General features: G+C 43.2%; 1 protein-coding gene across 1 annotated transcript in view; it reads right to left on the bottom strand.

The window, feature by feature from the left end:
- Positions 1–13,869, bottom strand: part of HEPHL1 (hephaestin like 1) — a 109,657-nt gene that overhangs the window by 23,994 nt on the left and 71,794 nt on the right. The window contains exons 12-14 of the mRNA XM_064288828.1: positions 10,265–10,478; positions 5,681–5,820; positions 2,483–2,623 (exon numbers count right to left, since the gene is read on the bottom strand). Of these exons, the coding sequence (XP_064144898.1) occupies positions 2,483–2,623; positions 5,681–5,820; positions 10,265–10,478 (495 nt within the window). The remainder of the gene's footprint in view (positions 1–2,482; positions 2,624–5,680; positions 5,821–10,264; positions 10,479–13,869) is intronic.

Raw genomic sequence — 13,869 nt, 5'->3', positions numbered from 1 at the left:
CTTATACATGCCCACATAACCTTTCTTCTTCGACTTGCTTGGACCTCCTATCCAAAGTTAGTTTCTTGCTCCTAACCTCAATCCCTGGGCATTTCCAAACCTTGCAGCCTTGTCAAGAACCCCTGGGTACTAGAAAGAAAAAATGCTTCTTAGCCACATTCTAGTCCATTCGAATTCTTCCCTTTCCACACGGCCCTCCAATCAAGGGCTCTCAGAGGGCCAGTCAACACTGAGGGGATGTGTCCCTTGCCAAACCTCACCATCAGGGCACAGCAGCCTGTGAGTGAGGTCACCCCAGCGTGCCCACAGCCCTACCAGAGCCCCCACTGATCCCTGACTGGTGGCACCTTTCATCCCCTTCTGGAGTTGCTTTCCAGCCATCACAAATGATTAACGTTATTTAACAGCTTTTTCTCTCTTTTAACCCAGTTTTTAAAAACCATTTTCTTTTCCATCAAAGCAAGACACAGCCATTATAGAAAATCTAGAAAGTATGAAAAATGTGAAGTACAAAAGAGTATCGCCCTAAATGCCACCCAAAATACCACCCAAAGATAAAACCAGTATCAACAATTTGGCTTATTTCCCTTCTAGCTTTATCTTCTCCACTTGTATTTTGTTTAACTTGATACCGTGAGTCTTTGACCTATCATGAAACCTTCTTATATATCATTTAATGGCTGAATAACATTCCATTGTAAGGATATTCCAATTTTTTTTTACCTAATTATTTCCCTATAAATGGCCATTTGGATGTTCCTGAGAGTTTTCTTGAAACAGCATAGACTTCTGATACAGGGGCAAAGGGTGGTGTGAGAAGTTAGAAAAGTGTTCAGCGAAGATTTTCCTTCCCTGAAGCTACCCTTGTGCAGGTACCTTGCTAACTTTTTCTAGTGATGCGTTAGACTGTTTTCTTCTCTTCCTTTTATGGATCTTTAAATTCTTTAAGCTTACAGGACCTTTACTGTAATTACTATAGTAGTAACTATCAAAATGCTATTGTATACATAAGAGATAAAATGAAATATAACTCCCTTGTAATTATACCTATAATTGTTATCAGTTTCATAACTGGAGGCCACAGTGGTTCCTGACATTTATTACAGCCACACCTCAACTGTGCAAATGTTATGTTTTAAACTTCTTGAGGGGAATGAATAGTTAAGAACTCAGGTTCTGGAGTCAAAACAAACTTGGGTTCCACCATAACTAACATATGAGCTGATGTATTGTTATTAGTTGTTGTTGAGTCAGGTCTGACTCATGATGACTCTACGTACAACAGAATGAAACATTGCCTGGCCCTGCACCATCTTCGTGATGCTTGGTATGTTCAATTCCACTGTTGTGGCCACTGTGTATTTTGAGTGCCTTCCAACTTAGGGGGCTTATCTTCCAGCATTATACTGAATAATATTCTGTTGTGATACTTAGGGTTTCCACTGGCTAATTCTTGGAAGTAGATCGTCATGCCTTTCTTCCTAGTCTGTCTTAGTCTGGAAGCTCCACTGAAACCTGTCCATTATGGATGACCCTGCTGGTATTTTAAATACCACTGGCATAGCTTCCAGTATCATAATAATATGCAAGCCACCACAGTAAGACAAACTGACCTAGGAAGTTTGGGGGTGGATGACCTAGTGAGAAGTAAGTTATTTACCCATCTCTGCCCGAATGTAGTCATCTGTTAAATGGATCTAACAATACCATATTTCATCAATTATAGAATGCACACTTTTTCACATTTTAATATATCTGAAATCAGAATATATCTTTCTATCAGTAGTATATCAAGATTTAATTGGCAGCATATTTTTCTTTTTTTAGTATCAGACAAAATAATGGCATATATTATAATCAATATATATTGTGTGTGTGTGTGTGTGTGTATACATATATAAAATCAAAAGGTCCCTGGATGGTATAAGCGGTTTCCACTCAAGTACTAACCTAAAGGTTGACAGTTCAAACCCACCCAGCATCTCCATGGAAGAAAGCCCTGGCAATCTGCTTCTATAAAGATTACAGTCAAGAAAATCCTATGGAGCAGCTCTACTCTTCAAACATGGGGTCATTATGAGTCGGAATCAATTCGACAGCAGCGAGTTATTATTGTCAATGGTGTCAGATTTGATTAAATATGTTAGTGTATTCTTCGCTTGGTGGTTATAAGGATAACTGAGATTTTTTTTTTTAATGTAAAGCACAGCACATGGCACAAGGCTAACATTCAATATGTTAGCTATTGTTATGTAATTTTTTTTTTTTATTGTTTTGTCTCACTACCATCTGAGGTCCCTAACACAGCTTTCGAATGCCATAAACACTTGGCCATTGGATGAATGGTCATCTCATATTGGGAGTGACTAGGTGTCAGCTTTGACATGGACATTACAATAAACTCTCCAAGGCATCTCAGAGATCAGAAAAGTTGAGTCTGGTGTCCTTATCAGGAATAGAGCAGGCCTCTGGTGTACCTTACCTGGTTTTGTGATGGGCACTTGGAATCGCTTCCCACTATCCATGTCCTCCACACCGTGGGCTGAGATAGAGTAGGGCCGGTTGGCTTTGTTCTTAAATACAATCAGGACGGAGTCACCCACCTCTGCATGAATCATTGGGCCTAGAGGCAAAACACAGGTCCGTGTGCGTTATCACCGTTCTTCTCAAACATTATGTAATGTAAATGTACTTCACAAAATAAAATAAAGGTTATCTTCTTCTTCAGTGAACTTCCTGTAGAGGGCAATACTATGTAGTATTTAATGTCATGTAGAGGTTGGCAGCTGGACCATCTGGTTCACATCCTGCCTCTTTCACTTATTACAGGGGCCTTGGGAAGTCACATACACTGTCTGAGTCTCAATTTCCTCATCTGTAAAATGGGTTTAGTAGGAATAAATAAGGTAATGTATGTAATGTGTTTAATTCAGGGCATTGAAACACAGTAAGTCTTCCATAAGTGCTTAAATTTTTACCACTGCTGAGAAAAATCTCCAGGCAAAGCCATATCCACAGACGTGGCAACTTTCATTTGTAATCCTCCTGTGTGTAACCTTTGGTAAGTCTGAAATGGCTCGTTATCTTGTAAATAGATATAATAATAATGAAGGTCCATTGAAATAGTGTGTACGAAAGGGATTTGAAAGTGTGAAATAAAAACTATTTCTGTGTTGGTTTATGGTTAATACAGTGATTTCAATTCATGCATAACACTGTTTCTCAGTATTTGGACACCTTGAGGATGCATGCGTTCTTCAGTGGCTTCTCACATGTTTGCGTTTCTGTTAGAAGCAACCAGGCTGCATGTACCCTTGGGGCAGGGGAGGGCCCGTGCACACGTGTCTGTGGAATTCCATGCCCAGCCACAAGCCCCACGCTGACAGAGCTTCATTCTCATGATGGTCTTCATTGGATACCACTAACAGAAAGGACGGTAAAGACTCATTTTGGAAGGACATCATCAGACCTAATCCTTACGTTTCTCTCTTAGGCATTTGTTGTATTCTACATTCATCCCAGTTGCCATCAAGTCAAACCCGATTCATGGTGACCCCATGTGTGTCAGAGTAGAACTGCTGCGTAGGGTTTTCAATGACTGATTTTTTGGAAATAGATTGCCAGGCCTGTCTTTGTAGGTGCTTCTGGTTCGGTTTCAGCCGGTAGTTGAGCGCTTAACTGTGCCCCGAGTCAGAATTGAATCAATGGCAACTAACAACAATAACATTATAATCTTTGGAAGAAAATATTTAGCATCAATCATGAAGTTTTGGAAAAGTACTCATTTTTTAAATGATGAAGCAAGAAAAGAAAATTCTATTCATGATTCTAACAGTAAATTTGGGTAGAGTTACAGATAGATGCATGAGTGTGCGTATATTAAAATGATTATATATTCACCATCAGTTAAACTGTTCCAGTAGGAGTGAATGCCTTCTGATTTACAGGATGATAGGTTGTGGGGAACAGTAAGAACCAAGATGTGCCTGTGTCGTGCCCTGTGAACAACTTCACAAGCCCAGTCTCTCCCTGAGCTGCTGAAAATGAATGGATAGGTCTCACGCTTCCTCGGGTCTAGAGCTGTTGGGCTTGCCTCTGATGAAGACATTCTGTCTGTGTCATTTTACTGAGCAGACCCAGACCAGGGGTCTTACAGGAGCAGCTCAGCCCTTCAGAGCTCTGATGACACTCACACACACGCACACACACAGACACAGACATGCATGCACACACGCGCACAGACACACACATGCACGCACACGGCTCCAGTGTGAATGAATGTTCCCATTTGGTCTGCCTCATTTGCTGAGACAAACAAGCTCGGGGGCCAGCGTTAACAGGCAGTAGAGATTTGGGGGAGGGTGGATGCGGCATTAAGTAATTTATCAAGTAAGAGTCAGGTGCTTTATTTTAATATTAAGAAGCACTGTGTAAAGTCATAAAGTTTATATGCTACCTTGTGCATTTAAAAGTGGGAAAGAGTTTCAAAAAGTCATCTAGATTAGCCCTCTGCCTTAAGATAGTATCTTCATAAAGGTCTGATGCTTCCCAGGTGAAGAAAAGTGAAGATGGAAAACAGGAAGAGGTTTATCTGGTCCCAGGTAAGGCAGCTCAGGGCATCAGACAACCCACAGGCTGTATGTAGACAGGTCCCGCAGGTTCTGAGAAGGCCATGAGTTGGGGCCTCCAGAACTGAAGCCAGGCCTCTGGCCCTTGGCATCCCTCTCATGTAAGGAGTTTCTCTTTCTTCATAATTATTTTTATAGCATGTTGCCATGGCAGTGTGCATGGGTCATTCAGGACCTAGAAGAAATTATCCAGACACTCTGCCTGCCATTCTGAGGCATCAAAGTGTTTCAAATTAAAATTTCTTGGCTCAGCTGAGATATGTGGGGATTAGCTATTGAATGCTGGGAAAGGACCTTGAGAATAACAGATACGAGTTAGGCTGCTTTGATGATATTGATTCCTGTCTCTACACAACCTGGTAGTCTTAATTATGACTCTTATTTGGTCTGAGAAGTCCCTGGGTGGTGCACATGGTTAATATGCTCAGCTGCTAACCAAAAGTTTGGAGGTTCGGGGCCACCCAGAGGCACCTCGGAAGAAAGCCCTAGATACCTACTTCTAAAAAAATCAGCCATTATCTCCTGTCTGGAGGGGAGTTGAGAGGGCAGAGGGGTCCAGAAGCTGGCCGAATGGACGCAAAAAATAGAGAGTGGGGGGAAGGAGTGTGCTGCCTCATTAGAGGGAGAGCAATTAGAAGTATACGAAAAAAAAAGAAAAATTTTTTTGAAGTATATAGCAAGGTGTATATAAATTTTTGTATGAGAGACTGACTTGATTTGTAAACTATCACTTAAAGCACAATAAAAACTAATCAAAAAAATAAAAGGTTATGAGTTTTCAAAAAAAAAAAAAAAACAACAGCCATTGACAGCCTTATGGAGTGCATTTCTGCTCTGACAAACATGGGGTCGCCATGAGTCAGAACCCACCCACTGGCAACTGGTGCTTAATAAGAGCTGAACACACAGCATGCTCCCAGGTAATGAAGAGCAGAAAGATGTCTCACTGGGGTGAATGCACCCAAGCTACTTGGTTCCTCCCGCCCCTTCTCAGGCCTAATTCTAACAGGACATGTGTGTGGGTGTGCAGGCGGCTGAAATCTGTGCCATACCCAGGAGCTCTAAGTGCTGCTCTCGCGGCGACCGGGCTCTGATCTCCACAAATTCTCCATTGGTATATTCCCTGTAAACCACCTTCTTGTACTGAGAGCCAATCCAGTTTTCAGTGTGGTTCATAAATATATCTCCATGTCTGCAAATTGGAAACATGAGAAATTAGTTAGAAGGTACAAAAGCTGGAAGCGTGCTGAATGATTCGGGGGTACTCCAGAGAGCTTTCACTTTCCAGAGCTTCCCAAACCTAGCTGTGATCAGGATCTCGCTGGGGTGCTGAACTTTTTGCACCAGACTCTCCGGGAGTGGGGTCAGGAGGCTGCATTTTAAAGATTCTCTGGCGGGATTCTGATGTGGGCAGCCCAGCTCGGCTCAGGACCCACCCTTCGGAATTCCTGCTCTAAAACCCCTGCTGGGTGCTGAATGGAGCCAGCCTTAGTTATAGACCCTAAAGGGTCCCGTGAGATTGTGCTTCTCCTCTTGGGACTAACTAACCTCACCAACATGTGCGCGCACACACACACACACACGCAGACACCCTTCATCACCTGAAGTCCTCCAGATTTCACGTGTACCATTCTGTACCTTGTTACCTTCCCACTCTGAAAGTGTTCAAGAAAGCCTGTGAGTTGTGCATTGTGCACAGACCTAGGTACAAACACGCATAGATATATGAACACGGATATTTAATCTGTCTCCAAGTCTCATCAATTTTATCTCCTAAGTATAATGTCTTACTTTCCTTCCATTTCCCTCCATTAAACTGCCTGCCCTCTAATCTCAGCCACCTACATCACTTACCTGTATTACCTGGAATTGTTCCTAACCATCTTCCCTTCCACCTATACTCTTCCCTTCCATCTATTCTCCATGCTGCAGGCAGAGTGATCCTAAGTATTCAATCAAGTTGGTCCTTATGGAAAGCCCCTTTATGGCTTCCCACAGCCAAACTCCTAACTTTGGGTCTAAAGCCCCTTCATTATCTGCCTCTGCTGATCTCTCTACCCTCATTTCTCACCACTGGTCTCCTGCACACAGTACATTCGGATCATTCTAAACTTTGGCTCTCTTGAATACCATGTGCTCTCCCTCACCTTCAGTCCTTCACAGATGCTGTTCCCTTGCCCAGAATGCTCTTCCCTCCTCTTCAACTGGCCTACGCTTCCTGTCTCAGCTTAAAGACTACTTCCTCTGCAAAGCCTTCCCTGACCACCTACCTCTCCCCACCCTCTTTCCTGACCTCCTACCTCTCCCTGCTCTTCCCCCAGACATAGCTGTATGCAACTTCTGCTGCCCTGTGCATTCCCTGTCATAGTGCTCACCACATTGAATATACTTGTTCTAATGCCTTCCCCACGGACCACTTTGCACAATGGCTAGCACATAAAACGTGCATATGCCTTCTACCCTAGACTGTATGGTTTCCAGGGAAGAGAGGTTTCCTTCTGCTTTTATTTTCCAGGAGTACTAGTAACACAGACCCTGGAGCCATGCTCTACAGTCTTCCAGCTTTCCTCCTCTGCTGAACACGGTGATGAAAATGCACCTACCACACAGGACCGCCATGAGAACTGAATGAGTAATTTCTGCAAAGCCCTCTGTCAGCCACGTATTAGCATTCTATAAGCACTTGCTTTAAATCATCTCCCTAGGATGCCATGTGAGACACTGGGCACAAGCTGATTGAATCAGTCACATATGTTGGGATGGTCACGACAGATTAAAAAAAAAAAAAAAAACCAATTGCTGTTGAGTCGATTCCGACTCATAGTGACCTTATGTGTAACAGGGTATAACTGTGCTCCATAGGGTTTTCTTGGCTATAATCTTTAGGGAAGCAGATTGCCAGGCCTTTCTTCCACAGCACCGCAAACCATTTGCACCACTCCAGGGCCTCATATCAGATAAGGATTGTAAAACCCCTAGCAAAATGCCTGGTGCACACTGGGCGCTCAGTAGGTGGTGGTTATTATCATGAATCCAGGGTGGTTAAATTATAGGAACATCAGGCTGCAACTAGGAATACATCTTTATTTTTCTACAGCAACTTAATTTTTGTTTTCAAATTCCATCCCATTGTACAAAGTCCTGCCTGGCCCTGTGTGGACGGACCTCTGTGTTGCCTCTGAGACCCTGAGGCTTCCCTGTGTGTTTGTAGGAAGTCTTAGAGAATATTTCTAGGTCCCAAAGGTGGGGCAGAGGGTCCGTACTGACCAGGACAATAATTCTCAGGGATAACCCGTGCTGAGGAAAAAAAAATTTTTTTTTAGGTGGCTTGAAAACCAGATGCACTGCCATGCCATGGCCTTGGGGAGAAGGCAGAGGCATAGCAGCGGGGCTACAGAGCAGGCATTTATCCCTGGGCTCCGATATACTGAGGTTCTGCAAACATGCCATTGGGAGACCTGGAATTTCAACTCTGCACTAAGTTTTTATCTATAAGAATGTGTTCTACCTTGTACATGTGAACTTGCCTGGTTTCACACTTTTTATTTTGAGGCAATATTCAGAGTGATGAGGGGCAGATGGGGACTGCAGCACATTCCATGCCCCCCCACCCCCATTTCTTCTTCCGGCACCATCTGCTTCTCTCTGTCACCAGGAGAAAGTGTCCCAGAAGACTGAAGCTAGAGTTTCCTGCCAGCCCCGAGGGATGAGGCCTAAAACACAAACTGAGTTTCAAGGAACTAATTAAGGCTACGTTTCTTACACACTAGTATCCGTGGACTAATATTGTACACACCGCAACATTATGCGATAATTTTTTCAGTTATAACAGCTCTTTCATTTTTTTAAATGAAATAATCATTTTAAAAAAGGCCAAATGAGTATCAATTTTCCACCATACTCGCTTTATGCCAGCAAGCAATAGTTTGGCAGGAGAGGGGTGTCTGGTTTAACAAATGGCTTAGTGAATAATCGAATGAATTTTAAATCATCCTGTCCTGGGAATCTCTGGGTGGTGCACATGTTTAATGCACTCAGTTGCTAACCAAAAGGTTAGTATTCAAATTCACCCAGAGGTGCCTCTGAAAAAAATCAGCCATTGAAAACTCCGTGGAGCACAGTTCTACTCTGACACACCTGAGGTTGCCACGAGTTGGAATCGACTTGACGGCAAATGGTGGTGGTATTGGAGGTAAATCTTTTCAAAATGAAAAGTATGTATTTTTTTGTTGCTGTTGTTTATCCATAAGGTGGCACTGTTATACTGTCTTTTCCAGAGTCTGAACTCTCAAACCAGCAAGAAAGAAAACAAGAGTGTTAGTATAAGGATCATTTTGTGGCTACGTAGAAGAGTTTGTGTGTGGCATAGCCATAGAGGATTAGTATAAGGTGGGAACAGGCGAGTTGCAGAGAAGTATAGGGGAGGGGAAGGCTGGAAGAGGAGGAAGGAATAAAGAACAAACAAGAACCTGGTGCAGGAATGCAATGTGGTATTAAATAAAAAAAAAAAAAAAAAACTGAACCAGTTGCCATTGAGTGGATTCTGACTCATAATGACCCTATAGGGCAGAGTAGAACTGCCCCATATTGTTTCCAAGGAGCGCCTGGTGGATTCCAACTGCCAACCTTTTGGTTAGCAGCCATAGCTCTTAACCCCTACGCCACCAGGGTTTCCAGTGTGGTATTAGTGTGGTAAAAAGCACGGGCTTGTTGTCCAAAAGATCCACGTTCAATTACAACTCTGCCACTGACTAGCTGGACTTTAACTCTCTGCACCCGAGTTTCCTCATCTGCCAATAATTCCTAGGCAGCCAGTTGTTGTAACTGGGGGTACTAACTTCTGGGGAGAGGGTCTTTAGGTCTGTGTCTGACAGATGTCTCTATTCCCTTCTTCCTCCTTAGTTTAACTTTACCCTAACCTGGGGGCCTTGGTTGCCCAGTAGTCTCAGGCTTAGAGCAGGTAGGGGACCAATGCTCACAAAAGCACTTGTGACTTGAACATTGCCCTGATTCTGCCGGCATGTAGTACTGCCTGACAGCACTTTCAAGGAAGGCTCAATCTTGCAAACTTTCTGGGTACAGGGCCTAGTAGAGAGGGCCGCTCTTCCTAACCCAGCTTGGGGGTCTCTCCCAAGTCAATGGCGTCCTACTCCTCCTTGGTTGTCCCCCTCCACCCCATCTGGATGAGGCCTGTATCTCATCCTCAGTTCCCCTTCCTCAAGGTCTTCGGCCTCCAGTAGCCCATCCTCTCATCCCAGGTCTGTTCATAATCCTTGTCTCCCTCTGAACCCTTTTGTCTCCCAGTCCCACACTCACTGTGAGACCCACCTTTCCCTGGACCTTTTCACACTATGCATTCACTCACAGGCACATTCATCAGATAGCCACGCAGTACACTCAGCCACCACAGGAGAAAGTATCCAGGGCCTACAGGGGAATGCCCTAAAAATGACTTCAGACTCCCTTTCCGGTATAGAGATGGGCAGCTTCCCTAACTTTGGGTGCTAATAAGTAGAAATCTGCCTGCCGGAATTGTGCAGACCACACCAGGGCATTTTGAGGTTTCCACGTTTGCTAAATGCCTACAGAATATATCCAATCCCACCCAAGAGACTTGGCGGCTTCGCCTGTGGTACCTTTCCCCTCTTGCGTCCTCGTGCTGCTTTTCGAACTCCCAGTTTTTGTTAGGGGCATAATCCCATTCTACCTCTTCAGCAGCGATGTAAAAGGTTCTTAGCATCCTGTACGGCTGCTCAGAAGGGTCCTTGTTGTCACAGCTCTTGACCTCATAGATCTGATGCATGCCTCTCATCAAGTGGTGCATGGTGGAACACACCACTCTGAAAATGCCTGAAAGAGAAGCGGCCTGGCATTGTGCAGGGCTCGATGCTTTTTGAGTTGTTTTTGGCAAACCTATATGCTTCATTCCAAAATAAATAACCAGTAAGGTAGATTTTTTTTTAATAACAATTTTATAGTATTTTTTAATCAGACCCCAAAAGGAAGAAATTACTTTGAACGTTCTTCCAAAAAAATAAAATACATTCTGAAATTCATTTGTAATGGAAAAATAAATTTCAAAATGTTGTTAATGAGAAATGACTTCTCTCACCAAAGGGCATAATACTGTATGATCCCACTTGCATGAAACAGGCAAATGCATAGAGACCAAAAGAGCCCTGGTGGCACAGTGGCTAAGCGCTTGGCTGCTAACCAAAAGGTTGATGATTCAAACCCACCAGCTGCTCCATGGGAAAAGATGTGGCAGTCTGCTTCCATAAAGATTACAGCCTTAGAAAACCTATGGGGCAGTTCTACTCTGTCCCATAGGGTCACAATGAGAAGGAATTGACTCGATGACAACTGGTATAGGAGACTGTCTTAGTTATCTAGTGCTGCTATAACAGAAATACCACAACAGGATGGCTTTAACAAAGAGAAGTTTGTTCTCTCACAGTCCAGTAGACTAGAAATCCGAATTCAGGGTGTCAGCTCCAGGGTAAGGCTTTCGCTCTCTGTCAGCTCTGGAGGAAGGTCCTTGTGATGCATCAGTCTTCCCTTGGTCTGGGAGCATCTCAGCGCAGGAACCTCAGGTCCAAAGGACACCCTCTGCTCTTGGCACTGCTTTCTTGGTGGTATGGCACTGCTTTCTTGGTGGTACGAGGTTCCCAACTCTCTGCTTGCTTCCCTTTCCTTTTATCTCTTGAGAGATAAAAGGTGGTACAGGCCACACCCCAGGGAAACTCCCTTTACATTGGATCAAGGATGTGACTTGGTAAGGGTGTTACAATTTCACCCTAATCCTCTTTAACATAAACTTACAATCACAAAATGGAGGACAACCACAGAATACTGGGAATCATGGCCTAACCAAGTTGATATACACATTTTTGGATGGACATAATTCAATCCATGACAGAGACCAAAGCTTATTAGTGGTTACCAGGGATGGGAAGGAGGGGGAAGGGGGAAGAGTCATTACTTAGGTGGAACTGAGTTTCTGTTAATGGTGCTGGAATAATTCGTAAAAAGACAATGGTAATGGTTACACAATATGATAAATGAAATCAATGTTACTGGATAATACATGTAAAGATTGAATTGGCAAATGTTTTGTTCTATGTATTTTTATCACTCCATCTATCTATCTATCTGTCTGTCTATCTACCTATATCTTTTCTGAGACTTTCCAGTTAGACACACCTATTGTAAGATAGTCATTCTTGTAAAATCACTGATACACATGACTATCTTAGCCCAGCCTAGTTTAAAAAGGAACTTATTACCGGGAAGATTAATATTCTAGACAGAGTTCAAATAAGGCCACCATTTCTGAAGTCGTATATCTTTCCCTAAAGGATTTCATAAATTTTAAAGTACAACACACATGTAAGGTCTTATTATTTTTAAAGCCAAATGTATTACTTCATTAAGCTTTTGAGCAAAAGATGCTCTTATTCCCAGTGGTGGACCTACCTTATGCCAGATGAAAAAAGAAAAGAAACCAACCAGCTAGTAGATTTGTCTACATATTACCAACCCTCAAGTCTGACTGCGAATTATGTAAATTTTAACTGAATGCATTGGCATCAGGTAGATATATCCTAACTGAATTCACCATTGAATCATACAAAACAAAATTATTGGCAGGTGTTAACTCTCAATGAAATTATTGAATCAATAAGGCTACTGTTCCTCTAGTAGGGAGTCCCTGAGCGGTGCATATGATTAATACGTTTGTCCGATACCTAAAAGATTAAGATTAGAGTCTACCCAGAGGCTCTTGCGAAGAAAGGCCTGGTGATCTATGTCCAAAAAACCAGCCATTGAAAACCCCAAGATGCAAATTCTACTCGGACATACATGGGGTCACCATGAGCCGGAGTCAACTCAACAGTGAGTGGTTACCCTACTAGATTGTTCTCACAGGTGGGGGATCAGTACACCTCTCATTAACCAACCACAAAGTACAGAGGTAGCTTCTCTATCACTTCACATGTTACTGTGCCGTCTAAACATTGCCAAGTTTCCCCTTCAGAACGAGTAACAACTGTTGACAGAGTGGGTGCCCAAGCGCTCCCAGGCACTGACAGGGACCCTCAGAAGGAAGGGTCCTGTGAAACCACAGAGGACTCTGCTGAAGGCAGACTTGGAAAGGGTTCCCTCTACAAATACTATTTTACCAGGGAGTCCATTACGTATGTATCCACCATGTTTCTTCAATAGCTGAGGAGTTACCTTCTCTGAGAACAAAGAGGATATGTTTGAGTTGTACCCTTCAATCTACTCTACCTACTTTTGGGGTACTCTCTGTGCTTTAGAGATAAGGGGCAGGAATTGGTGAAATCACCAAGTTTGTAAGCACCCACAGATTTATGCTCACCACCAAAGGTAAACCAGAAAACATTATCATGAAACTCTTCAGAGTACATGAGTAATGACCAAGGCACTCAAATAAGTGGCCAAATCTCTAAAATTATTTCAGCCAGCTTTTTTTATGGTGGGTCTAGTGTTTAGTGCCCATTTCTAAGGATTAAAACTATTTCGCTGTTTTCCACTTCCCTTCCCTCTTTGAGCTTAAGAAATGTATTTAAAAAAAAAAAAAAAAACCAACATTGTGCTCAGGGCATCGTCTGTTTTGGGTGATTCATAATTGATCAATTATACTGATGTAGATGGACTGAACACTAAGGCAGCTTGCAAGGCACCCATTACAGAGCTCTCACGCTCAGCCAATTCTTAGGTAAAGATTTTGAAGCTCAAGCCTTGAATTCTTCAGTGACAAGGCTGAAAAGTACCTAAACTGCAGTTCCAGTTTGAAGCAACAAAGTAGAACGTCCATTAGCGAAAGACTCTTGGGTAAGCAGGTTGGTCTCTCGTTAAGACTGGGAAACCATCGTCATGGCTCTTGCTCTCCTTGTCTTTCATGCAGTACTCGGCATATTCTGCCATGCGATGCTCTGTAGGTTTTATTTAAAATACCCTGGTTGTCTCTAATAGAAGGGACCAGGTAGTACTTTACTGGGCCCTCCATGGACTCCAGTCCCAGTGCAGCTTGCCCTCCGGGAAAACCAAGGGTGCCCAGCAGTATGAAAGGAGAGAATTCCGAAGCCCCCGAATGACTCAAAAAGAGTCCACTATCCATTTCTAGAGAAGAGAGACCAGGTCACATCCATAACCTGCAAGCACCCACTGGGCTGTCCATACTTGGGAGATGCTTCAAAACAGCAACTAGAATGAT

The sequence above is a fragment of the Loxodonta africana genome, chromosome 7 (genome assembly GCF_030014295.1).
Source record: "Loxodonta africana isolate mLoxAfr1 chromosome 7, mLoxAfr1.hap2, whole genome shotgun sequence".
Taxonomy (NCBI): domain Eukaryota; kingdom Metazoa; phylum Chordata; class Mammalia; order Proboscidea; family Elephantidae; genus Loxodonta; species Loxodonta africana.
Note: the sequence above shows the minus strand (reverse complement) of the source record. Positions and strands in the feature narration are given on the sequence as shown.